The sequence below is a fragment of the Haliaeetus albicilla genome, chromosome 16 (assembly GCF_947461875.1).
Source record: "Haliaeetus albicilla chromosome 16, bHalAlb1.1, whole genome shotgun sequence".
NCBI lineage: Eukaryota > Metazoa > Chordata > Aves > Accipitriformes > Accipitridae > Haliaeetus > Haliaeetus albicilla.
This window is the reverse complement of record NC_091498.1, coordinates 1,655,921-1,679,146: the sequence shown is the minus strand read 5'-3', so window position 1 is coordinate 1,679,146 and position 23,226 is coordinate 1,655,921. Positions and strand designations below refer to the sequence as shown.

At 57.0% G+C, this 23,226-nt stretch overlaps 1 protein-coding gene across 2 annotated transcripts in view; it reads left to right on the top strand.

Annotated features, from left to right (window-relative positions):
* Window positions 1–397: 397 nt before the first annotated feature.
* LOC104324711 (protein argonaute-1) overlaps window positions 398–23,226 on the top strand; it is a 28,023-nt gene continuing 5,194 nt past the window's right edge. The window contains exons 1-17 of one of the 2 annotated variants that reach the window (XM_069802889.1): window positions 398–516; window positions 10,435–10,618; window positions 11,391–11,511; window positions 11,643–11,824; window positions 12,137–12,273; window positions 12,407–12,541; window positions 12,845–12,932; window positions 14,713–14,860; window positions 15,198–15,317; window positions 16,177–16,299; window positions 16,781–16,914; window positions 18,202–18,386; window positions 18,553–18,712; window positions 19,006–19,096; window positions 21,289–21,483; window positions 21,610–21,744; window positions 22,650–22,751. In XM_069802889.1, the coding sequence (XP_069658990.1) occupies window positions 492–516; window positions 10,435–10,618; window positions 11,391–11,511; window positions 11,643–11,824; window positions 12,137–12,273; window positions 12,407–12,541; window positions 12,845–12,932; window positions 14,713–14,860; window positions 15,198–15,317; window positions 16,177–16,299; window positions 16,781–16,914; window positions 18,202–18,386; window positions 18,553–18,712; window positions 19,006–19,096; window positions 21,289–21,483; window positions 21,610–21,744; window positions 22,650–22,751 (2,265 nt within the window). In that variant the 5' untranslated portion in view covers window positions 398–491. Of the gene's footprint in view, window positions 517–10,434; window positions 10,624–11,390; window positions 11,512–11,642; window positions 11,825–12,136; window positions 12,274–12,406; window positions 12,542–12,844; window positions 12,933–14,712; window positions 14,861–15,197; window positions 15,318–16,176; window positions 16,300–16,780; window positions 16,915–18,201; window positions 18,387–18,552; window positions 18,713–19,005; window positions 19,097–21,288; window positions 21,484–21,609; window positions 21,745–22,649; window positions 22,752–23,226 lie in introns of those variants that run through there. The other variant, XM_069802890.1, reaches the window with a different exon arrangement.

Here is a 23,226-nt window from a genome sequence, read left to right as displayed (position 1 = left end):
CCAGCAAGACCCGGAGCACCTCAGGAATAACAAAAAAACCCTGTCAATACGAGAACCTGTTTTCCCGCCGCTTCCTCCCCAGCCTGGCAACACAAATCGGAAAAAGACCCTGAAAAAATGTCTCAGGCGGTGGATCTGAGGGCAGGCCCGAGCGCCGGCCTTCCACCCTGCACCGCTCCTGGGCGGCGGCAACGCTCGGGTTCGCCTCCCGGTTCCCCTCCCGCCAACCCCGGTACCACCCGGTGTGCGTGTACGTGTATACATCCCCATCCCTCCCGCTTTCCCCTCGCCCGCCGGGAGCGGGCCCAAAATGGCGGCGGGTCCGTCGGGCGCCGCCTTTGTTGGGCGCGGGGCCGGGCGGCGGCGGCGGCGCCTGCGCGTTGGGGCGCGGCGAGAGGCGGCTGCGGCGGGCGGCGGTGCAGTCACCGGCCCCGGCCCTGCCCGGCCCCTGCCCGCGGCCCCCGGCTCGGAGCGGCGCCCGCGTGGATGGGATGGAAGCGGGACCCTCGGGAGCAGGTAGCGGTGGTCTGGGGGGGGGGAGCGAGGAGCCGGGGGGGGGGGAGAAGCGTGTGACGGGGGCTGCGCGATGAGGGAGGTTCGGGGCGGGGTGGGGGGGGGCCCGCTGAGGGGCCTGAGGGGGGGGCTGCGCAGTGGGGGTGAGGTGGGGGGGATGGGGGGGGCGTCCAATGGAGGGATGGGGGGGTGCAATGGGGGGAGCCCGCGGTGGGGGGGGGGGGCGAGGGATGTGCAATGGGGGGCTATGCCATGGGAAGCGGGGGGGGGGCCCTGAGGTAGGGTATTGGGGTGAGGGGGGGGCTGAGGAGGGGTGGGTGAGGGGCAGACCGTGCGGTGGGGGGGTGCCGGGAACGCTCCTGTCTGGGCCTGCAGCCGGCCCGGGGGAGACTGGGGGTGTCGGGGGGGTGGGCTTCAGGGCTGCCCCGCTTTGGGGCGGGCGGCAGCGAGGAGACGGCGGGCTTGTCCCCCCCGGGGTGCCCTGGGGAGGGCAGGAGGTGATGGGGGGGGGGGGGCGGAGGGGGCCGTGCGGGGCAGAGCACCCGCAGGATTGGGGTGCAGGGTTGGGGGGGGACGTGTCTGATCCGCAGAACTGGGAGCGTGGGGTCCATCCCCCCCCCCCCCCAAAGCGTGGCGCGAAGCCCTGCGCAAAGTGCCTGTTTCGCACAGAAGAGCGGCAGCATCCCCCCCCCCCCCCCCAGCTCCCCATCGTCATCCCCGTGTGTCCCCCCCCAGGTCCCCGTCTCCCCTCCGGTGCGGTGTTTCGGGGAGCGGGGCACCAGCCGGGAGCTGGCGTGGGGCTGGCGATGCTGCGCGCCGTGACAGCACGAAGCGGCTCCTCTCCCCACGGCGGGGCATGCGCGGAGCCGGGGCTGTGCGTGGCCGGCTGCTGCTGAGGGGCCGCGGGGGGCTGAGCTCCAGAGTCACCCCGTACCCCCACGTCCCCCCACTCCTACCTCCGCACACCCGGCGGGAGATGGGAGCAGCTGGTGGTGCTTTCGGTCTGGACCCTTTGCGGCCAAGGTGTTCCCCAAAACTCGCCTGGCCAGCCGTCACGTCGGCAGCCGCTTGCTCCCGTGCTCGGCGTGACCGTCGCGAACTTGTGCTGCTCTGAGTCGCAGAAGGATTTTGGTGCCTAGAACAAGGCAGGAGGAGGGGAGGGAGCGGTGGGGACTGGGGACCGCTGCCCCTTCGTGGCTCTCGTGCTGGCAAGTTTGCTGCCTGCTGTAATGCGGTGGCGTGGCGAGATTTTGACATAAAACTGCTGCGGGTTTATGACCAAACTTTGGACCTTCCTTACGGTATTTAATTTTAAGTGTGGCATGGAGACCTCTTCGTGTCTGCGTTACCTTCTGGCTGCTGGTGCTTTGTGTTTGGGGCTGATTTATTGGCCTCTGGAAGCCGTGATTTGGCGTCTGCGTCGAGGGCTTTGCCGGTGCCTCGGGGTGATAGCGGCGCTGCCACCTTGGGGCGATGCAGATAATGCTGCCGGTGCGCCTGCACCCTCCTACCACCGGCCTTAACTAATTCTGTTAAGGTGCTTGGTGCTTTAAAGCGATCTCTTGGATGAGATTGGGCCGCACTCAGGGGGTATGGGTTTGGTCCCGCTGGCAGCGTGGGGGTCCCTGGGGCGGTGGGGGCTGCGCTGAGAGCAGGGCTCTGATGCTGCGCTTTTGGAAATTTCCCCTTTCCTCCCCAAATCTGGCTGGGGGGCGTCTGCTCCCACCCGGGTCACCCTGCGTGCGGCGAAGACGTTTACGCCGTGTCGCAGGAGCCGCCGCGGATCCCACCCTGCCTTAGCATCCCCTTACCTGTGACAGAGCCCAGGTATGGGGCTCATGTTCAAGCTCTGACAATGCCAGGCCGTGACCTGTCAGGGTAATAAAGCACAAACCCAGCGTGTGCCTGGATGTGCCCAACATAAAGACGTTTGGAAAGGTGGTGAGGGAACCTGGAACATCTTCTGACCCGCAGGCACTGCTCAGGGAGGCATGCATGCGCCAGTTTTAAAAAACTGAAGTCAGTTTCCCCCCAACTTTTAGTTTTCTTTATCCCTTGCAAACTTCCTAAATGCTGTTAATCTTAACCGTTGTCTTCCTGTGCTAAACCCTGCAAAAACCCCAAAGCTGTTCTGTCTGTTGGATCTCTTTATCTTCAGGAAACATGAGATCGCACGTGCCTTTTTCTGGGATGGGATTATACCAAGAAACAAAGCTGGGAGAAGCACCTTGCCTGGAGACACGGCGTGTATGATTTATCTCTAAACACTTTTTGCAGCCTCTCTCTAAACCCAGGGAAGAACAGAACAGGGACAAGTTATTAAGATGGCAGACGTTAAAAGGAAGCCAAATCAGGCAGAAAAGCGCTGCTCTTTCAGCAGGGTGAGCTGTGGCAAAGCTGCCTGTGGGTTTTAAACCCCTCACCAGGAGCCCCTGGCCGGTGGCTCTGCGGGGCTGCCCGTGGCATGGTGCACCCAGTGTGGGGACGTGAAGGGACACGGAAAGGAGCCGGTGTTGCCTTTGTCCTGTCCCCTCCGGCGCTGGGGGCTGCCTTTGTCTGCTGCTCCCAGCTCTGCACGTCCCTGGCTGCTGCCTGGAAAGTCTGCGGGAGCGGTGCAAGACCAGGAGGGGTGTCAGCCTTTGCCTGGTCCAGGTGCCATTAGCAGGGACCCCAGGCTCATGGTGCTGTGTCACACAGTCCGGACAAGCCGCCTGGTGTGTTCGGCAAAGTTGGCGGCACTCATGGTGATGGGTGCTTCTCGCACCCCATCGGAGGGAACTAAAAGGGGAACGAAAAGGGGGACGCAGAGCCACTGGGCAGCCAGGGCTGGCTCAGCAAGACCCTCGTGGGTTGGCTCATGCCGCCACAGGTTGAGCCGTGTCTGTGCCGCTGGCATCACCGCACTGTGCCGCTTTCCCTGGAGCCAAAGCAGCTGGTTTGCAGTCCCTGCGAACGGGTGCGATGGAGGTGGCAATGCTCTTGCTGCTGCTTGTTATGCTCCGTTGCAGCATCCGCAGGTTCGCTCTCTGGCCCAGCCCAGGCCGCAGGACTGTGCACACCAGGTGTGGCAGCACTGGCCTCAGCTGCGGTGGGGCAGAACTTTAACTTGACGCTTTCAAGTTTGTCGCCTGCTATTTCCAAGCAGGTAGCTGAGGTTTGACAGGGCGCGACGATGCCCTTTGCAGCGCTTGGCACTTGGTGTTGAGGATACAAAGAACTAAACTGCTTTCAGAACTAAATACCATAGTAAGACAGATTAGAGCCTGTTTTGGCACATTTCTTGGATGCAGCCACCACAATGTGGGGCAGGAGCAGCGCTTGGGGAGCTCAGACTTCCCCTTGGAAGATGGGCTGTGGTGCACGGGATGGGTTTAATGCTGCACGTCAACGGCTGCAGCCGGAGCCCTCTGCCCCGCATGGGTGTGATCTACTTAAACTCGGTTTAGCGTCGAACCAAAAAGCGCCTGCAGCCGCGTGAACCTGGTTACGTTCACGGCGACTTGGGAAGGAGCAGGCAGCGGGTGTGATGTGTGGGCTGGCAGAGATGAGATGGTGCTTTTTGAAGTCTGGGCTTTGTGGGACAGCGTCGGTCACTGCTTAGAGCCGGCGGTTTTGAAGATACTGAGCCTGGAGACTGGGAGAGCTGATTGCTCACCCTGCCAGCAGTTGCCTTTCCTGCTGGTGCTGCCACTTGCTTTGCCTCCCGACTGGGGGGTTTCTCTTCCGTGGGTGGTTTCTGGGGCTGGTTTAGGGTAGGAAATGGCTCAGGGTGAGGATGGACCACGCTGAGTGTCCGGTGGCGTTTGGTGTGCCGCGGCCCCGCTTCCTCCTCTCCGGTTCCCGGCTGTATTTTGGCAGTGCCGGGTGCATAGGGAGGGGGTTGACGGGGACCCGCCGCCGCAATAAAACTCCCTTTTGTCTCGGCCCCGTTCCCGTGGCCCCTCGGCTGAATGCGGCGCTGGAGAGGATTTAAATGACATGGTAATTTCATGCCGTCCCACCGGCGGCTTTGCCTGGGTGCAGGCAGCTGTTGGGCAGCAGGTCATGTTCCCCAGCTGTTACAATAAATAATAGAAACAAAGCGTATTCCAGCAATAATTACTCCAAATGGACTTTCACCTTGGCGGCGCTGCCCTCACCGCCGTCTCTGCCCACCGGTGCTTCGCGCGTGCACCCGGCGAAGGGGTGGTGGTGGCAGTGGTGGTGATGCTCCCGCCGCTGGCGCATCCCCAGGGCACGGCTTTTGTGTGCGAAAGTCTGTGATTTCTCCCGGGCCGCTGAATTTATAATGGCAGGCGGATTTCATCCCGCTCACTGGCCGCATTGTGCTGCAGGAACAACACTCGCCCTCCAGCCCCCGGCCCCGGGCGCCCACATTTACATGACAAAGTGGGAGCCTGTGCAGCTTCGCCATGGAGAGTTGAGGTATGCAGAAGCCCCCTGTCTCCGGGTGGTTTGGGGCGCTTTTTAATGAGGCTTCTTCTACCAAAGGGGAACTGGCCCATTTTGCCACTGGCCCCCTTTTCTGCTGCTCTGAGCTGCAGCCAGGGGCTGCGGGCACGAGGTGCCCAGGGATGCTGTGTTGTGCTGCCCGAGGTTCCCCGGCACAGCGTCCTCCGAGCCAGGCGGAGGGCGGCTTTCAGGAGGATTTGCACTGAGGCAAATTGTGGGGGTACCCTGTGGTGGGTTGACCCTGGCTGGAAGCCAGGTGCCCGCCAAAGCCGCTCCATCACTCCCCCTCCTCAGCCGGACAGGGGAGAGAAAGCACAATGACAGGCTCGTGGGTCAAGATAAGGACAGGGAGAGATCACTCAACCAATTACCGTCACGGGCAAAACAGACTTGACTTTGAGAAAAATTAGTTTAATTTATTACCAATTAAATCAGAGTCAGATAATGAGAAATAAAACCAAACCTTAGAACACCTTCTCTCCACCCCCTCCCTCCTTCCCAGCTCAACTCCACTCCCCATTTTCTCTACCTCCTCCCCAGCAGCGGTGCAGGGGGATGGGGAATGAGGGTTGGGGTCAGTTCATCACATGTTGTCTCTGCCACTCCATCATCTTCAGGGTCAGGACTTCTCCCCGCTCCAGCATGGGCTTCCTACGGAGTCACAGCCTCCTTCGGGCATCCCCCTGCTCTGGTGTGGGGTCCTCCCCGGGCTGCAGGTGGAGATCTGCTCCACTGTGGACCTCCATGGACTCCAGGGGAGCACCCTGCCTCACCTTGGTCTTTCCCAAGGGCTGTATGGGAATCTCCGCTCCGGCGCCTGGAGCACCTCCTCCCCTCCTTCTGCACCGACCTTGGTGTCTGCAGAGTTGTTTCTCTTACATATTCTCACTCCTCTCTCCAGCTGTAGTTGCTGCAGCAGTTTTTTCCCCTTCTTAAACCTGTTATCCCAGAGGTGCTGCCACCGTCACTGATGGGCTCAGCCTTGGCCAGTGGCGGGTCCATCTTGGAGCTGGCTGGCATTGGCTCCATCAGATGTGGGGGAAGCTTTCAGCAGCTTCTCACAGAAGCCACCCCTGTAACCAAAACCTTGCCACACAAAGCAAATACAACCCTGGGCACTCTGGGGCAGGGACGTGGTACAGAAGGGGTGAGCCCAGCCTGCGTGTTCACCAAAGGGCTGTGGGGTCTCTCCCAGCTGTGCCGAAGCAGCCAAGGCCAGGTGAGAGCCCATCTCGCACACTGGAGGTGCTAGATGCCACAGCGCCCATCGGGCACCGAGCATCACCCCTGGTCCCCCTCCCTGTGCTGGCTGCCCCACATCACTGCTCTTATAAATAGCCGCGTCCTGGGTAGGCACCACTGCACCAGGCTGTGCACAGATAATGGCTTTTTAAAAAAAATCTTTGGATCTCAAATTTAGAAAGGAAAAGTCATTATCCCTCCCCGCTTTGCTGGGCAAGTTCCGGGCAGGCAGCACAACCCCTACGGCAAGCCTGGGGCTGGGCTGCTGGGGCGGCTGCTCCGGCTTGTTGCATTCGAGGACCGTGTGTCTGCGGTCGCCAAAACAAAACCCTCTGAGTCAGCCCATCCTCGATGCTGGTCTTGTGTCCTGCCCTGGTCTTTGCAGAGCATCTCCCTGCCATTGTGGTGCTGCTCCCTCCAGCCAGGCTGCCCATTTATATGATCTTGTATTTGCAATATCTCGTGGCTCACATCAAACTCCTGAGACAACTTTGGCATTGCTGGAGGCCAACTCCTTCATCTGTGATTCATGATCCTAATTGCGAGGCTTTACGTTCATAAAGCATCTGGTGATCCTCTGGTGAGAGGGTTTGCATGGCAAAGCGTTATTTTCGGGCTGGCCGGTCCAGAGCGCTGGGGTTGCAGGATGGGTGCGGGACCGTTCAGTAACCCCTCTGCAGCACGGCTCCTTGCTGGCCCCAAACCTGCTTCAGCTCTTCTCCGGCACCGAAGTGCCACCAGGCAGCTTCTGAGCTGTGGCTGCTGCCCTGCATCTGTGTGGATGCCATGGGCACGTGGAGAAGCTGTCCTGCTTGCGCGTGGCTGCCGAGATCGTCTCGGGGGTGGGAAGGTCCAGGAGAGGAGAAGCTGCGAGTGCTGGCCTTGATGTGGTTGCAGGGAAGGCAGCGGAGAGCTGCTGTCCTCTGGCAGGTCTTGCAACTGGGCTGCACGGTTTCTCACTCAAAAGGCAGAGCAGGGACCGGAGGCTCCAGCAGCGCTGGCAAATACCTCTTCCATTGGGAACCATGATTTAAAAATGCATCAGCTTGCAGCCAGGGAGCTGGCGATTGCCAAGAAATGTTCGTCATGTGGAGACATGAATTATACCGCAAGTAGCTCATCTGAAAATGAGTTTCTTAAAATGAGCTGCCCCTGGAGCGCAGCACAGCCGTTTGTCTCGTGGGTGCTGGTGGCCGCTCTGTCCTGGAGCAGCTGTGAGTGCCTGCAGGGGTCCGAGCCCCACGTTGGTCTCAGAGATCCCCGTTTTGCTTGTCGGACTGCTCCAAGTCCCATGCTGCCTTGTCTGAGGAGGTGCTGGGGCCGGCTTAGCCCCAGGCTTGGGGCTCCTGGCAGATTTTGGAGCTCCCAGGCTCCTGCCGCAGGGCAGAAGCAAGAGCAGAGGTTGGTTTTGCAGAAGTTAATGCTGCAGTTCAGCCCTGGATGCTCAGAAGCGTCATCCCGTCCCCTTGGCGTCCTGCCATGTGGTGGCCTTCCATCGGCAGGAAAAGTCTTGCAGAGATGGGTTGCAAAAGTAAAAAGCAAATTTGAAGCTTAGTTTGCTGCTCTTCTATTTTTCTGCTTCTGATATTTTTAGGCTGGAATTGAAATTCGGTTTTAAAAAGAAAGTGGATGGGAGCAAGGGGTGCTAAGAGCACCATGTGTTCAGGAGCCGAAATTGGAGCCGGGACGCTGTTTGGGGGCTGACTTGGACAGTTGGCCGCCCAGATGGAGCACTCTGAATATCCTATATGCTGTGCTCCCCGCACATGGCCCAGCTGGCTGAGACGTCGCTGGGTTTGAGAAACAGATAGAAGATGCAGACTGGGATAAGTGGAGACGGGCGAGGTGGGAATGGGGCAGGAAGGGCAGATGTCTCCTCAAGAGAGCAGCAGTGTCGAATGCTTCTTTGGCAATATTTTAAGATACCTTTGAGTCCAAGGGTGTGGTCATTTTAGAAGCGCGGTTCAGTCCTGTGGCCGTGCACTGGTATCTGTCCCTGCATCTTCAGAACTTCAACAGTAAGTCTGTATAATGGGCTTTGTGGAAAAACTGGTACTTTCCTCTTTATGAGTTTGGGGCCCAAGCTGCTTGAAGGGATTGATTTTTTTTTCGCTACTTCCCATAATCCATGGGAGGTTTTCATCAAACTGTTCTTAAGTTTCTCTGTTTTTTATCAGCAACTTCCCTGGAGTTAGCCTTCCCCATCGATGTGACTTTTTTTTTTTTTTTTTTTTTTTTGTCTGAACAGTGGTTGAGAATTACGTTGTGGAGGGGTTAAGGATAAAACAAAAGTTCAGGTACTGGGACTTGAGTTATCCTGTGACCTGGAGTTCGAAACACCATTGTTAATAACTGGTATAAAACCAAAGCAAGCTGTTATCCTGCAAAATCTAGCAGTTAAATAATCGTGTAGTGCACATGCAATAACGTGTTTCCTGTTTCTTGTGACATCCTCCCTCCAGCAGTGAGTCGGAATTTGCTGGAGGATGAAGGGAGAAAAAGCACATGTCTGCAGGTCCCTGCTGATGGAGTATCCAGGGAATTGCATCCCCTTGGAGAGGGGCAGACCTGCAGCTCTCTGCTGTTGGAGCCGGTCCTGCTCTCCACTCAGAGGCAGCTCTGGGGACGGAGGCGGTGGGGCCGCTGCCAACTTCTCGGCCCCTCACTTCGCCTCCGGCAGAAGTCCTGAGCGTCTCGGTGGGGCTGTATTTCTCTTCCCGGAGAAGACGTGGTCCCTTGCCTCCTCCCATCAGGCAGAGCCTCCCCATTGTGCCTGCGCTGGCTTGTAAATCAGCGGGACAGGGGCTGGCCTGGCCACGGCACAAAGCCTGCCTTTGCTGCCGGGGCATTCTGGCTGAGCTCCCCATGGCAGGACCACCGCAGCCGTGATGCGGGGGCAGAGGGTGCCTGCAAACCCCTTCCCTGCTAAAACCCACCCTGGGTGTTCCATGAGCGGAAAAGCGACATATTTGGAGGAAAACATGTGGAGGCAGGGGTAGAGTGTATCCAACAGCCACAACTGGCAGGTGGAACTGGGCGAGACCTCTCTGTTCGTGGCAAGGCCCCCTGGCAGCGTTAGATGGGTGCTTTCTTCTTTGGGGTTCGCAACAGCATCCCATTTCTCCTCACCCCGCGACCTAGCAAGTCCAGTGCCACCTCCCACTCGGCGCTGCGGAACTGTCAGACCCAGGCTATTTTTGGAGCTGCCCTTACAACAAAGCACTCTGCGCGCCGGAGCCCAGCATGGGTTGGCTTTGATGTTGCCGTCACTGCCGTGCAGCGGGACAGGCGAGATGCTTAGCCCTCTCTGTGCTTGTTGGTCGGCAAACGCCATCCTGCGGGATGGAATGCTGGCGATGCCTGGAGAGATGCTGCCAGAGGGTTTCCTCCTGCATGAGCCGGGGAAGGGACGGGCAATAAAAACGCACCGCAGCCCTGGGAGGTCTGGGCTCGGTCTGAGTGTATCTTCACTAATTCAGTGTGCCGATGTCTCTCACACGCTTCAGGTGAAGTTTGCTGCTGCTGCTGCAGACCTGTGGCAAGCTCTTGGCACAGATATGAGGCTCTACTTGCTTTTTAAAACCAGGGCTGGAGAGTTTCTTGTTGCTGTTCTGGTTGTTTGCATATTGCGACATTTCTTGTGTGAAACCGGAGTTGAAGTGCAGCTTTGCAGTGGCGTAGCGGGCATTTTCAAAGCTCTTTTAAAGTGGACATAAGGTACAACCTGTCCTTCGGTGTCAGGAGAACTGAATATGGCCTTCTGTCCCCGCATCTGGTCAGGGAATTGAGTTATGGGTATCGTGGTGTATGCCAGGACATGGGTGTGCCCGTGGTCAGGACAGGCGGTGGGAGTCCCTTGTCCCCTGAAGACCTGTACTGCTGCCATGTGTGGTCCCGGACGAGTTCCTTTCCCTAAGGCAAAGCAGAGATTATTTATCTGCCGGTGGATGGTTTGACAACTGCACAGCTGGTGGCTGCACAGCAGAGCGGAGGGCTTGGCGACTGCACTTTGATGCTCGGTTGCCACTTGCCGGATGATGCCCAAGGAAGTTGCTTCCAGCTGTGCTGGTCTGAATTCTGCCACTGCCACCTCCTGCCAGGAGCATGAGTAGCGGGAGACCTCCTGGTTCGGGATGCGGTGACAGAGAGCGCTGTGACTCTGTGTTGTCTGTCTGTCTGGGCATGGGGTTTCTCCCAGCCCTTCTGACCCCTTTTCTCTCCCTGCAGCTGCAGGCGCATACCTGCCACCATTGCAGCAGGTGTTTCAAGCGCCGCGTCGGCCCGGGATAGGAACTGTTGGGAAGCCCATCAAGCTCTTGGCCAACTACTTTGAAGTGGACATTCCCAAGATTGATGTGTATCATTATGAAGTGGATATCAAACCCGACAAATGTCCGCGCAGAGTCAACAGGTAAGGCAAGTATTAGAGGTTTCGGCACTCGTTCCCTGCTTCCAGTTTCCTTGTGGAGGCTCCATAAGTGCCTGTCTCTCTCTTCACCAGTGGAAGCCATCAGGGTGACATAGTGGCAGGGGTCACAGCGCTGCCCAGCATCTGTGGGTGGTTGGATCCCACCAGCCGTGGTTGTGCAGCAGCGTTGGTTCCTGCCCCTGACAGCCTCAGAGGTCCTGAACCTCAGCACAGTCCTCTGCTTCTTCAAAGCTGTGCTATTTTGGCAACAATCCCATATTTAAAAATAGCAAGCCCAGACCTCAGGCCATCGCGTACTTTTCTTTGTTTTTCTTTTTGATGTCCTATTCGCTGCCCTTCCTTTCCTGCCCCGGCAGCCTGGATAGCTCTGCACCCCGAAGGCCGGTGAGCAGATGCTGCACATGCTTTCGGCGGCCGTGGGCAGTGAGTCGTTCCCTCTCACCCTCCCGGCATGCGCGGTGGGTTTGCGGCCAGCTCCGGCGGGTGCGCATTCCTTCATGCCATGTAAACTCACTCTGCCAAAGCCGATGTACTGAGCTGCGGGGGCAAGGCGCGTGGCTGCTTGTCCAGGGGTCCTCTTGCCCGGGGTGGGACTCGGCTCTGCTCTTTGGTGTCCTGTGGCTCAGAAGTGCCCGAGTCAGGAGGCTGGGGACAGGGCAGCTCGCAGGAGGTGGTGGGCTGTAAAGAAACCGGCAAAACGAACCTCGCCTTTCTCTCCCCCTGCCCCTCCTTCTTGTCCTGCTTGCCTGCGTAGGGAAGTCGTGGAGTACATGGTACAGCACTTCAAACCGCAGATCTTTGGTGACCGAAAGCCAGTCTACGATGGGAAGAAGAACATCTACACTGTCACAGCCTTACCCATTGGAAACGAGCGGGTAAGAGGGGGTGGCAAGCCCTGTGCAGGCAGCGCGACCTGCCTCCTGCCTGGGAAGGACCAGCTAAAAACGACCTCCTCCCCTTGTGCCTGCGGGGATGGCGTGATCGTTTCCCTCCCTTCTGCACCCAGGTTGACTTTGAGGTGACGATCCCAGGGGAAGGCAAGGACAGGATATTTAAGGTCTCCATCAAATGGATGGCCATCGTGAGCTGGCGCATGCTGCACGAGGCCCTGGTCAGCGGGCAGATCCCTGTCCCCCTGGAGTCTGTCCAGGCGCTGGATGTTGCCATGAGGCACCTGGCTTCCATGAGGTACTTGCTCCAAGGGGCAGCATGGCGGGTGGGTGCTAGCAGTGGCAGGGGCTGTGCTGCAAGCACCGAGCATGCCAGGGAGGGGACCGGCTGCCCTTGGCAGGCTTTTGGGGCTGGGACTGGCCTTGACGGTCTTTGGGAGGAGGTGGCCGTGCAGCTCGGTGCAATTGCTGTGGATGCTCTCGCAATAGAAATAAACGGGGTGATGCAGCCGGCAGGGCGAGCGGCAGCTCAGAGGGGTGAGGGGTGCTTCACAGTCACTGGTGGTGGGACTGGCATGTGCCGTTTGACACATTTTGCCCTGGTTCGCAGGTACACTCCCGTTGGCCGCTCCTTCTTCTCCCCTCCCGAAGGCTACTACCATCCCCTGGGAGGTGGCAGGGAGGTCTGGTTTGGTTTCCACCAGTCGGTCAGGCCTGCCATGTGGAAGATGATGCTCAACATTGATGGTGATGTATTTTTCATTTTGGGGAATGCAGTGGTGGGGCTGGGTGTGTGTGGGGAGGCTGGATCCGGATGGCTTTTGGGCCAGGTCCGTCTGCTGGGAGAGACCATAGACGCATTGTGGTATCTGTCCCGCAGTGTCGGCCACCGCGTTCTACAAAGCCCAGCCCGTAATCGAGTTCATGTGCGAGGTGCTGGACATCCGGAACATCGACGAGCAGCCGAAGCCCCTGACGGACTCGCAGAGAGTGCGTTTCACCAAGGAGATCAAAGGTAGAGCCCCCGGGGAGCGCTGGGGACCTGTCCCCAGCCAGGCACTGACTCAGACACCGACCGTGGCTTGTCTCCCACCCAGCCCCTGCAGCGAGGTGTGGGGTACAGGAGTTGCTCATTTAAAATGTCTCCTGGGGCAGCATTGCCTCCCTCATGCACTTCACAGGGCATCTGCAAGCATACCTGCTCTGCAAGCAGTTAATTATTTAAGGGAGATATTGGTGGTGTCCCGGGGAAGTTGGGCAAAGGAGAATTGCTCCCTCCTTTCCAGTGACTCTGCTGTGTCTCCCTGTCTTGCATCAGGTCTGAAAGTCGAGGTTACCCACTGCGGGCAGATGAAGAGGAAATACCGTGTGTGTAACGTTACCAGGCGGCCGGCCAGCCACCAGACGTAAGGCGGGTGGGAAGATGCCCTTGGAAAAATCCGAGCTGTTCTCCTTTTTAGCAGCTGCTGGTGTCGTTAGGGAGAGCTGGAAGGGAAACTCCAGCCTGTGATGGCAAAAGGGGATGTGTTTGGGGCTCTGCAGGGGTTTTGGGCGCAGCAGCTCGCGCAGCTCCATGTCATGCGCGGTGAAGGCGAGCGGGATGCAGAGGAGGGTGGGAGTGCAGAGGATGCTTTGTCTGGCAGGCAGCGTGCCGCAGCGGGCGGGAGTTAGCATGCCAGGAATTGTCCTAGTTTTTACCTCCGAGTTTGGTTTTCTTCTTTCTTAAAATAGACACTGCCAAAGCAGAAGCTTTGTCAGGGGATAAAGCGATTCCCTGCCTTGAAATTATTTGCATGTGCCTGGGAGCAGGCTGGGCCTGGGCACCCCTCCGTGTCGGGGGCTGCCCTGTTCCCCACAGTCCCCGTGGACGGGGGCTGCAGCGCCATGGAGGGGGTGCCCTCAGCACCAAGCTGTCGGGTCCCACAGCCCATGGGTTTTTCCAGGGCTCGTCACTGGGGTTTGCCCTGGGAATTGCCTCCAGGGAGACTTGGAAGCAAAACAAGGTTTGAGGCAGAGGCTGGGGGGAAAGCAGGCGGACCTTCCAGACCTCCCCGTGCATGCAGCGGAGGAGACAGTGCTGGGGCAGGAGGGGCTGTGCTTGTGCTCTCTGCTGGGTGCTTGCTGAGTGGAGCTGGAGGGGAGGGTGGAATGTTTTTCAGGCTGTCCACCTCCCCCCAAGTTTCTGTAATGTTTCTGGAAATTTTGCCAACAGTAAAAAAAAAAAACAAAAAACCAAAAACCAATCCCCTCAAAAAACAACCAAAAAAACCCCACAGCAAGAAATTTTGGCTCATGCTTGCCTGATACCAAACTAGCAGTGCACACTCAGGCCGGCGCTGTCAGACTTCAGAGCCCCCACTGAAGTTGGGGCACCTATGTCACCACAGCCACATTTCCTTGTCACACAACCCCATCTCCAGGTGTATCTCACTGGGGTTCATGAGCCTGTCACGATGTGCACCCCACTTCCCCTGTGCTCCAGCATCCTTGGGTCCCAGCCCTGGGCCTTGGCGAGCGCAGGAGGAATGTGACACCTCACCAGGGTGTTCATGCTGGCTCTCCTGTCTAATTTTGGCTCCATAAAGAATATCGGGTCAATTCTTCATTTTCACAGAGCTCTTTATGGAGCCGGGAACAGCTGGTGCTGGGTGAGGCTGGGTATCACGCACTCCGGCTATGGACAGCACGGCTCCCCTCAGCCCTGCCGCCAGAAAGTTTAATCTTTTTTTCCTGTGGTTTTGAAAGGAGATGTACCCCTCCTGCCCCCCCGTGCTCTGCCTACTCCAGAGCCACTGCCCTGTACCAGGAGAGGCTGGTTAACCTTTCCCTGGAGCTCAGCTCAGCTCCCAGGGAGGGCACCAAGCACAGAAGTCCTCCTAAGTGCCAGTGTGCTGTATTTATGTACCTGACAGTGGCATGCGTGGCATGTCCTGCAATAAACATTTGCCCTGATTAGCTGGATTAGTGAGGGAGAGCTTTATTTATGGGACCTCAGTCCCACACTGGGGTCAGAGTATTCCTGACTCGATTTCTGAAAATACCACTGTTGTGCTTTTTATTTTCTTTTATGGTAGCTCAGAGTGGGAGCCTGCCAGTTCCCTCTCTTCCCAGCCAGAGTAGGTAGTGCTTGAGGTCTGGAAGTGTGTGTTTTGAGTAGGTGCATCCTTCGTGTCCTGCTTCTGCCAGGTTTCCCCTGCAGCTGGAGAGCGGTCAGACAGTGGAGTGCACAGTGGCTCAGTACTTTAAGCAGAAATACAACTTGCAGCTGAAATACCCCCACCTACCCTGTCTCCAGGTTGGCCAGGAGCAGAAGCACACATACCTGCCCTTGGAGGTGAGTGTTGGCTCTGCACTGCTGGGCACCCCGGCTTTTGGGCACCATGCAAAGTAAAGGCAAGTGGCCTTTGCTGGCAGATGCATGACATTATTCTGCAGCTAATGTGTTGTGGGCACTAGTTGCCTCAATGTTGACCTGTCAAGAGCCGCTTCTAGTAAGTGAGGGAGGAGACCATGCTGTAAAAATGCCATTTTCTTGCAGCTGCAGGCTCAGCATCTCTGGTTTGGGGCTGACTGCAGGGCCCGTGTGCCGTGCGCATGGGACAGCTCAGCCACAGTCCCCCATGTCTCCCCTGTCCCTAACACATGGCTGCTGTCTCTCCCCTGCCGTGCAGGTGTGCAACATCGTGGCAGGCCAGCGGTGCATCAAGAAGCTCACAGACAATCAAACGTCAACCATGATAAAAGCAACAGCCAGGTCTGCCCCAGACAGGCAGGAGGAAATCAGTCGCCTGGTACGTGGCACGAGTCCCTGGGGAGGGGTGGGAGGGACAGTATCGGGGCTGTGGCTCTGATGGCAGGTTATGGTGTCTTATCTGTGATGAACCTTGTTGTGGTCCTGCTCCTTAGCTGCTCTGTGCTGGAGAGCTGCGACCTGCTCAGAAGATGCTGGTGGGGTTAATGGCTTGTGTTTATCCCCCTCTTCTCACTGAATCCCCAGTCAGAGACACCTGCATGTCTGTAACGGACACTTGCATAGAGGAGCCCAGCTAAAAGTGACCGTGGAAACTCGTGTGCAGCAAATTCAGGTCCTCACGCTGATGGAACCTGACCCAAAGGGAGCTGGAACTAAAAATAGGAAAACAAATTAGAGAAATGACACCGGCTCTGGGTGTACGTGGGGACTGTGTGTTGTGGGGCTGCGGTACGGGAACTCTGTCTGCAGGTCAGCCTGGGGTGAGCCAGGGGAACCCAGCTCTGCCAGCAGCCAGGCAGGAGCTGGTTAATGGTGCTCTTGTTACCCAAACTGATGTCTCTGGGCTTCCGAAGCTGGGGATGTTTGATATTCCTTCTGCGACTCTTGATAACAGTCTCTTGCCAGTCTGAACCTTACCACTGAAGCCTTAAATCTCAGAAGCAGGCTCTGCTCTTGGTTGCATTGGTCAGTGCATTGAAAAATCGGGTCCCCTGTGGGTAAGTTTGGAGGACAGGGTTTGGCCCTTTGTGTTAAACTACTTGCCCTCCCCTTATGGAATGACTTCAGCTCTGTAGAGAACATGACTTTAGGTGCCCGTGTTTCCCAGCCAGCTGAAGCTGTGTGGGATGCAGCAGTTAGGTCTCACTCCCTCCCATGGCCCTTCCTTCCCTCTGCAGATGAAGAACGCCAGCTACAACCTGGATCCGTACATTCAGGAGTTTGGGATCAAGGTGAAGGATGACATGACAGAGGTGACGGGGAGGGTCCTGCCAGCGCCCATCCTGCAGTATGGAGGCAGGGTAAGCAGGGCTGCACTGCCTGGGTGTTGAGCTGCATTGTGCAGAGAGATGTTTTCACACCAGAAAATGCTGTTTCTGAACAAAACTTTTGCTACCTTCACATTTGTAGGTTAGAGCTTTGAGCTTGTAGGTTATCAGAGTGCCTGGGGTTTGGGTTTTTTCGTTTTTTGGCAATATAACTGTTCTGAAAGTTGTAGCCAAGAGTCATTTGATGGCAAAAAAAGTGAGCTGAAGGGAAGAGGGATGCTCAGGGTAAGGCAGCTCGGGTGAATTTTCCATCACTGTTGAGGAACTGAGATTGTAAATTGCCCACCGCCGAGCGCCGCAGCAGACCCTGGCAGCGCAGGGAGTTGACTCTGGCGAGGGCATGCAGCTTTGTGGTGGGGAGCACAAGCACGGCATGTGCGGGTGCTCCCCGGGGCCTGCCGGCGTGGGGCTGGGCAGGACACGGCAGCGCTCTGACTGTCTGTTTGCCTTGCAGAACCGGGCCATTGCAACTCCCAACCAAGGCGTGTGGGACATGCGAGGGAAGCAGTTCTACAACGGCATTGAGATCAAAGTCTGGGCGATTGCTTGCTTTGCCCCGCAGAAGCAGTGTCGAGAGGAGGTGCTGAAGTAAGGAAAGGGGCAGCCTGCGTGGGTGGGGTGAGCCGGGGGAGCCGTGGCTCGTGGTGCGGCCACCCTGCTGCTCCCAGCCTGGGGCTGCACGTCCTTCATTGCTAATACTGGATCTGCACACAGCTGAATTGCTTGTGGTACAAATTCAATCCAGGTTCAGACTGGGTGTTCAGTCTTGTTTCTGCTAGTTTATCCAGAGTGCCTGACTGTTTATCCTGGCTGCACACAATCCCTGAGCCATCGCAAAGCCTGCCAGGTTAGAGTGAGCACATCGGCACTCCAGCAGATGTGAGCTGACAGTCACACTCTCCTCGATCTGCTCTTTGCATCAGGTAGCTGCAGTATTTTGATTGGATACTGCCAGCCCTAAGGCTGTATTGAACTCTTCTCAGCTGAGTCTCCTCAGAGAGATGGGGTTGTGAGGGATATTTAATTAAAAGTTTCCCCAATACCCTTTCTGAAATAATATAATTCATGTAGGAAGCATCCTGACTTGCCCCAGGTTTTTATTACAGAGAAGTCTTAGGCTTTTTGAAAAGCTTTGGTAGCTTAGAGACTCTCTGCTTCAGTAGCAAAGTGACACAGAGCAGGGACAGTTTATTTGACTTAGGGAAATGGTCACCTTGGTTTTGGATTCTGCTGGGGACTTGGGTTTCTCCTAACTGAGAGTGGATGCATTGAGGTGAGCATTTTCTGTGCCTCTTCTGGGTGTTTGGCACGGTTAATGTTTGGGATGGTTTGGAGCAGCTCAAAGTCTCTACGTCTGCAATGAGTGGGTGGAGGTGGGAGTGACACCGCACTCCTCCTGTGACCCCTTTGGGGCAGAGCTGGGAGCCCTGCACTCCCTCTGGCTCTCCCTGCATCAAATTTATCCTTGACAGTCCAAAAATCCAGAGTGTGGCTGAGCACTTTGTCCGGTTTGGTAAGTGAAGGCTTGCATCAACTTTGCAAATCACCTGGAAATCAAGCAGGTCTGCTCCCCGCTTCTCCAGCTTTCTAACGGAGAACGGCTCACAGCTCCATCACTTCAGGAAGAGTCAGTACCTGGGTAAGAGGGCACCAAGAGGGGACGATTCAGCTCTAACACGTATTGGTCTTGTGTTTCCCACGCCATGCGCTTGCTGGATGCTGTAAAACCGCAGGCGCAGTGCCACGATGTCCCCGTCTGTCCTGTGCCGCAGCACTCCAGCCGCGGGTCCCTGCACCTTGCTCGGTGGCTGGGGTTCGTGGCAGAGCTGCCGTGCGGAAGGGCTCAGGGCTCACTGCTTCTCCTCCCGGGCACAGGAACTTTACAGACCAGCTGCGCAAGATCTCCAAGGACGCAGGGATGCCGATCCAAGGCCAGCCCTGTTTCTGTAAATACGCCCAGGGTGCAGACAGTGTGGAGCCCATGTTTCGACACCTCAAGAACACCTATTCAGGACTTCAGCTCATCATTGTCATCCTGCCAGGGAAAACACCGGTCTATGGTGCGTCTGGGGCAGGGGTGAGCGGGGAGAGGAGAGGGGCTTTGCTCTGGCTCGGCAGGGCTGGCTCTGCTCCTCCCGCGGTGATTTCTTTCCCCGTTTCCGAGGATGCTGCTGGAAGCGGTGCATTGCCGATTGCCACGTGTTCATCTGCTTCCTTTGCCCGCAGCTGAGGTGAAGCGCGTTGGGGACACCCTCCTGGGAATGGCCACGCAGTGTGTCCAGGTCAAGAACGTGGTGAAAACCTCCCCACAGACCCTTTCCAACCTCTGCCTCAAGATCAACGTCAAGCTTGGCGGGATCAACAACATCCTTGTGCCTCACCAGCGGTTCGTACGGCCGCTGCCTCTCACATATTTGGGGCTTGTTTCCCAAGTCACTGGCAGTGCTGCCTGCCTGGCTTTTCCTGGGGAAGAGGGGTCGTGTGGGCAGCTGCATAAAGTAGCTCTTTGAAATGGGGGGTTGCAGCCTGTCTCACCTGGAATGAGCTGTTGATATGCCCAGGCCAGAGCCTGGAGGTCGGGAGACGTCCTCTGTGTGATCTGCTCACCTCCATTGGGCTGTGCATCACCCTGAGATGGCCCTGAAAGGCTGACTGTTGCTTTCTCTTCTCTCCCACCAGCTCTGCCGTCTTTCAGCAGCCAGTGATCTTCCTCGGGGCTGATGTCACTCACCCGCCAGCAGGAGATGGGAAGAAACCCTCCATAACAGCTGTAAGTTCCCTGTCAGGGGCCAGGCTTGGTGCCCGAGAGCCCTGCAGGAACGCAGGAGCTGAACAGGACTCGTGTGTCCGTAAAGGGGCTGTGCCACTACTGTCCCCATGGTGAAACTTCTCAGAGTGGCCCCATGCCCTATCAGGTGTTTTGATCCCACTCTTGTGGCTGTGGGTCCCCGATCCCCTCCCGCCTCTCTGCAGAGGAGCTATGGTTTTGGGGAGTCGCGGGGAGAGCTGGCAGCTGCCAGCAGATGGGGCTCGTGATGTGCTGGACCCCGTGAGCGCTGTTGGACAGGGTGTGCAGGGAGCTCAGTGCGGCTGCTGCGCTTGCCGGAGTCATCGCTGGGCATCTCGGTCCTTCAGTGCAGCCCTGTGAGGGACCTTCCCCAGGCGGGAGAGCTGCAGTTTTGTAGACAGTGGGGGAAGCCGGGGTGACTGGGCTTCTTCTGAGCCTTTTGGGGAGGAGGATTTGCCTTCACCTCAAATGAATAAGGAGCATCCATCGAGTGAAGTGCCGCTCGCATGCTGGTGAGGTTGGGTGGCAGCTTGCACCCCTCGTCAGGCTCTAAGATGTTGCCTTGTGCCCGTTGCAGTGAAGAAGAGTGTAGGGTTCTTGTAGCGTCTGTTTTAATTAAGCACGTCAGCGTTTTCCTATTAAGTTCTTAACTTTCCAGGACTCATAGCTCAGGTTTTCCTTGGCATGCAAATGCATCTTTGGAGGAGTGTTTTTTTCTTAATTAGAAGGCGTTGGGAAATGCTTTTGGCTGTTTGCTGTAGGTGTGGGTGGGACAGAACAGTCTGTTTCCTGGCGGCAACACTTCCCCTCTGAAACACCTTCTGTGTTTTTTTGTGCAGGACCACTGAGGGTTTTTTTTCTTAATTTTTATGAAAGCTTTTTTTGAAGCTGCAGGGGAGAAGAAGGGTGGAGCCTTTAGATGGCCTTGATCTTGTCCTTGGTGTGTTGTTAATTAGACAATAGAAGGGGGTCTGTGGCTGAAGCCAAAGGAAACATTTCTGTTGCACACATCAGCTCCCGTGGTGCAGCCCAGACCCTAGAGCTCCATTTGCAAACCAAAAGTGAAACTGTTGCTGAGGGCAGGGGCAGCAGGCTCAACGCCACTGAGGACGTGGGGTCTGCCATGCTTTCCCTTGCGTTCGGGGAGACACGGACCACGCAGTGCAGCAGAGCAGCTGGGCATTTGTCTCCCAGCATGGGCCAGCACCTGCTTTGACGCCTGTGACTCACGCTGCACCCCCAGCCCTGCGTCACAGGTGAGCCCGACTGCTCTCGGCCTCTTTGCCCTGACGTCTTTGAGGTCTCCCCTCTAGAGCACCCAGCTGCGATGGGAACTCCCCGCTCGATAGCTGCCGTGCGGTGACACAACCCCGCTGTGTCCTCTGGAGGCGGCAGTGCTGTCGGGGCAGACCACAGCCGTCTGGGGCAGCTCCACTGCCTGCGGCCGAGCGAGGGCAGGTGTAGGGATGTGATGCTGTCAAATGCTCTGTGCAAACATTGACCTGCTTCAGTCACATTTTGGGCAGAGGGTCTCCAGGCAGCCCGGGGTGGGCAGGGCAGTTGTGTCGCAGTCGGAGGGGTAAGGACTGGCCGACAGCAGAGCTCCCTGGTGTTGCTGTCATATAGAGCTCAGCAGCAGCTGTTACAGCAGCGGCATTGCACCTGCAGGTGGGATTTTGTACCCTGGGGATGTCATTGCCCTGACAAAAACAGCAGAGCGGTGTTCGGAGTCACGCAGTCCTTTGTGGAAGCCAAAAACCTTTTGAGTGAGGGATGGAGGGAGAAGGGCTTAGGCAGGCGGAAAGGGCAGCCCCACTCCCCCCTTGCACCGCTGCTGTTGGGCAGGAGGAGCAAAGCAGGGGCAGAGCAGCAACAGTCCCCACAGCCACGTCGCTCAGTGGCACCAGCCAAGTTGTCTTGCTGGAAATTCCCATAAACGTTGCAAAGAGCACGGCAGAGTGTGAAAATGGGATGTGGCTGCAAGCAGGGATGTCCCTTTTGGGCACTTGTTGCCAGTACAGTATTTGCTGTCCCATCTCCCGATCTGTGAGCTCAGGTGCTCTGCCCACTGCCAGCTGTGGGTGTTGGAAGCAAGTGGAGGCTGGGAATGTCCCAAATCTCCTCCATCCTTTCCCATTGTAACGCATGAGCCTGGCCTGTCTCTGTCACTGCAGGTTGTGGGCAGCATGGACGCCCACCCCAGCCGGTACTGTGCCACAGTGCGCGTGCAGCGTCCTCGCCAGGAAATCATCGAGGACTTGTCCTACATGGTGAGGGAGCTTCTCATCCAGTTCTACAAATCCACCCGCTTCAAACCCACCAGGATCATCTTCTACCGTGACGGTGTTCCCGAGGGGCAGCTCCCACAGGTGAGGACCCCTTGGATCCCTGTTGGTCAGCGGGGCTGCACCAGTTCCCGCAGGGTTTCCTGAGGGTGCACAGGGACAGCTGGGTGCCGGTGTGTCCCCTCACTCTGCATGCCCTTGTCTCTCCAGATCCTTCATTACGAGCTCCTAGCAATCCGAGATGCCTGCATCAAACTGGAAAAGGATTACCAGCCTGGCATCACCTACATTGTCGTCCAGAAAAGGCATCACACCCGTCTCTTCTGTGCAGACAAGAACGAGAGGGTGAGCACTGTGGGGTGCCGGGGCCAGAGGCGGCTGATTCATCCCTGGCCCTTAGGAGGAGCCAGCCCTGACTTTGCCGAGGGGAAAGCTCACCGCTGGCAGGCAGAGAGCTCTTTCTTGAATGAAATGTGCTGCTCGGTTGACTCCCGCATCCATGCGGATTAGGCTGCTTCTAGAAACCCAGACAGCTGTTTGCTGTTATTATGAGTTACTGGGTGCTGATGATCCTGGTGACTCTCTTGAAATAGCCTCTGTCAGCTTGAAAACATCTGTTGTTTTGGTGATAGCTGTAGCTGCTGACGTGACAGGATGAATAACCCCTTGCTTGCTCACAGCTTGTTCATGTGTGCTGTGCCGTAACATCGATTGCTGTAGCTTTTTCCTAGATTTGCTCTAAATTTAGTGGTTAGATCTAGTCTAATCAGACTCTGGCTCTACCTGACCATGAAGATTTAATCTTGGGAATGGAGGACAGTTTTTGATCAGGGTGCAAAAGCCCCAGTATCTCCTGGCAGAGGCTCTAGTGTACACTCTGCAGAGATCCCTGGAGTGTTGCTCACTTAATCCTCATTTCTGCAGTAGGGTGGGCCAGTGCACAGCCCTCACCCTGCCTGCTTTCCTTCTGATGCTGTTTGCTGTAGCTCCACGACATGCCTGGTGCTGATGCTTGCAGAAAATGCCAGCAAGCCTATTCGGGCAGGGAGCAGAGCAGCATGAGCTGCTTCTGTCCCCCCTTAACAGGCACTTGGGGAGCAGCTCTGCATGGTGCTCTCAAACTGAGATGCTGAAATGGGGTCTCTGCACCGAGGGCCTGATGCAGGGCAGGTGTGTTACAGAGGGTGCTCTGGGCAGCTGGAAATAACCGAACTCTGCAGTGCTTGGATCTCTCTTTCTATTCCCTGTAGATTGGGAAGAGTGGGAACATCCCAGCAGGAACAACAGTGGATACAAATATCACCCACCCCTTTGAGTTCGACTTCTACCTGTGCAGTCATGCAGGCATTCAGGTACCACACTGTGGAGCTGGCTGTTGTGAGGCTGCTGGTTTTCTTCGGCTGTTGTTGCAGATTGCGCTCTTGTGCATCTGACCCAGACCTGTCATAGCCTCCCTCCAGAGACGTGGGCAGTTCAATCCAAGCTGCCATTGCGGTGGTTTGGCGAGCAGGTGCTGGGACGGCACTGCTGCTGCGTTATGTGGCACGTACTCAATTTCTCTCCTGGAGCCAAGGATCTCTCCTACGAGATTTTCCTCCTTCAGAGTGGCCAATTCAGCAGCTTGTCAGCTGGTGTCTGAGCGTGCCAGGCTCGCTGGGGTGCCTGATTGTCAGCAGGGACCTGTTGTCTGGCCGTGGGCGGGAGAACTGGGGCCAGCCGTCCCTGGAGCAGGCGGCTTGCTTTGCAGCTGCCTTTCTTCAGGCAGCCAAGATTAGTCAGAAACCGTACTGAAAAAATTGCACTCATTTAATCTACAGCTGCTTCCAC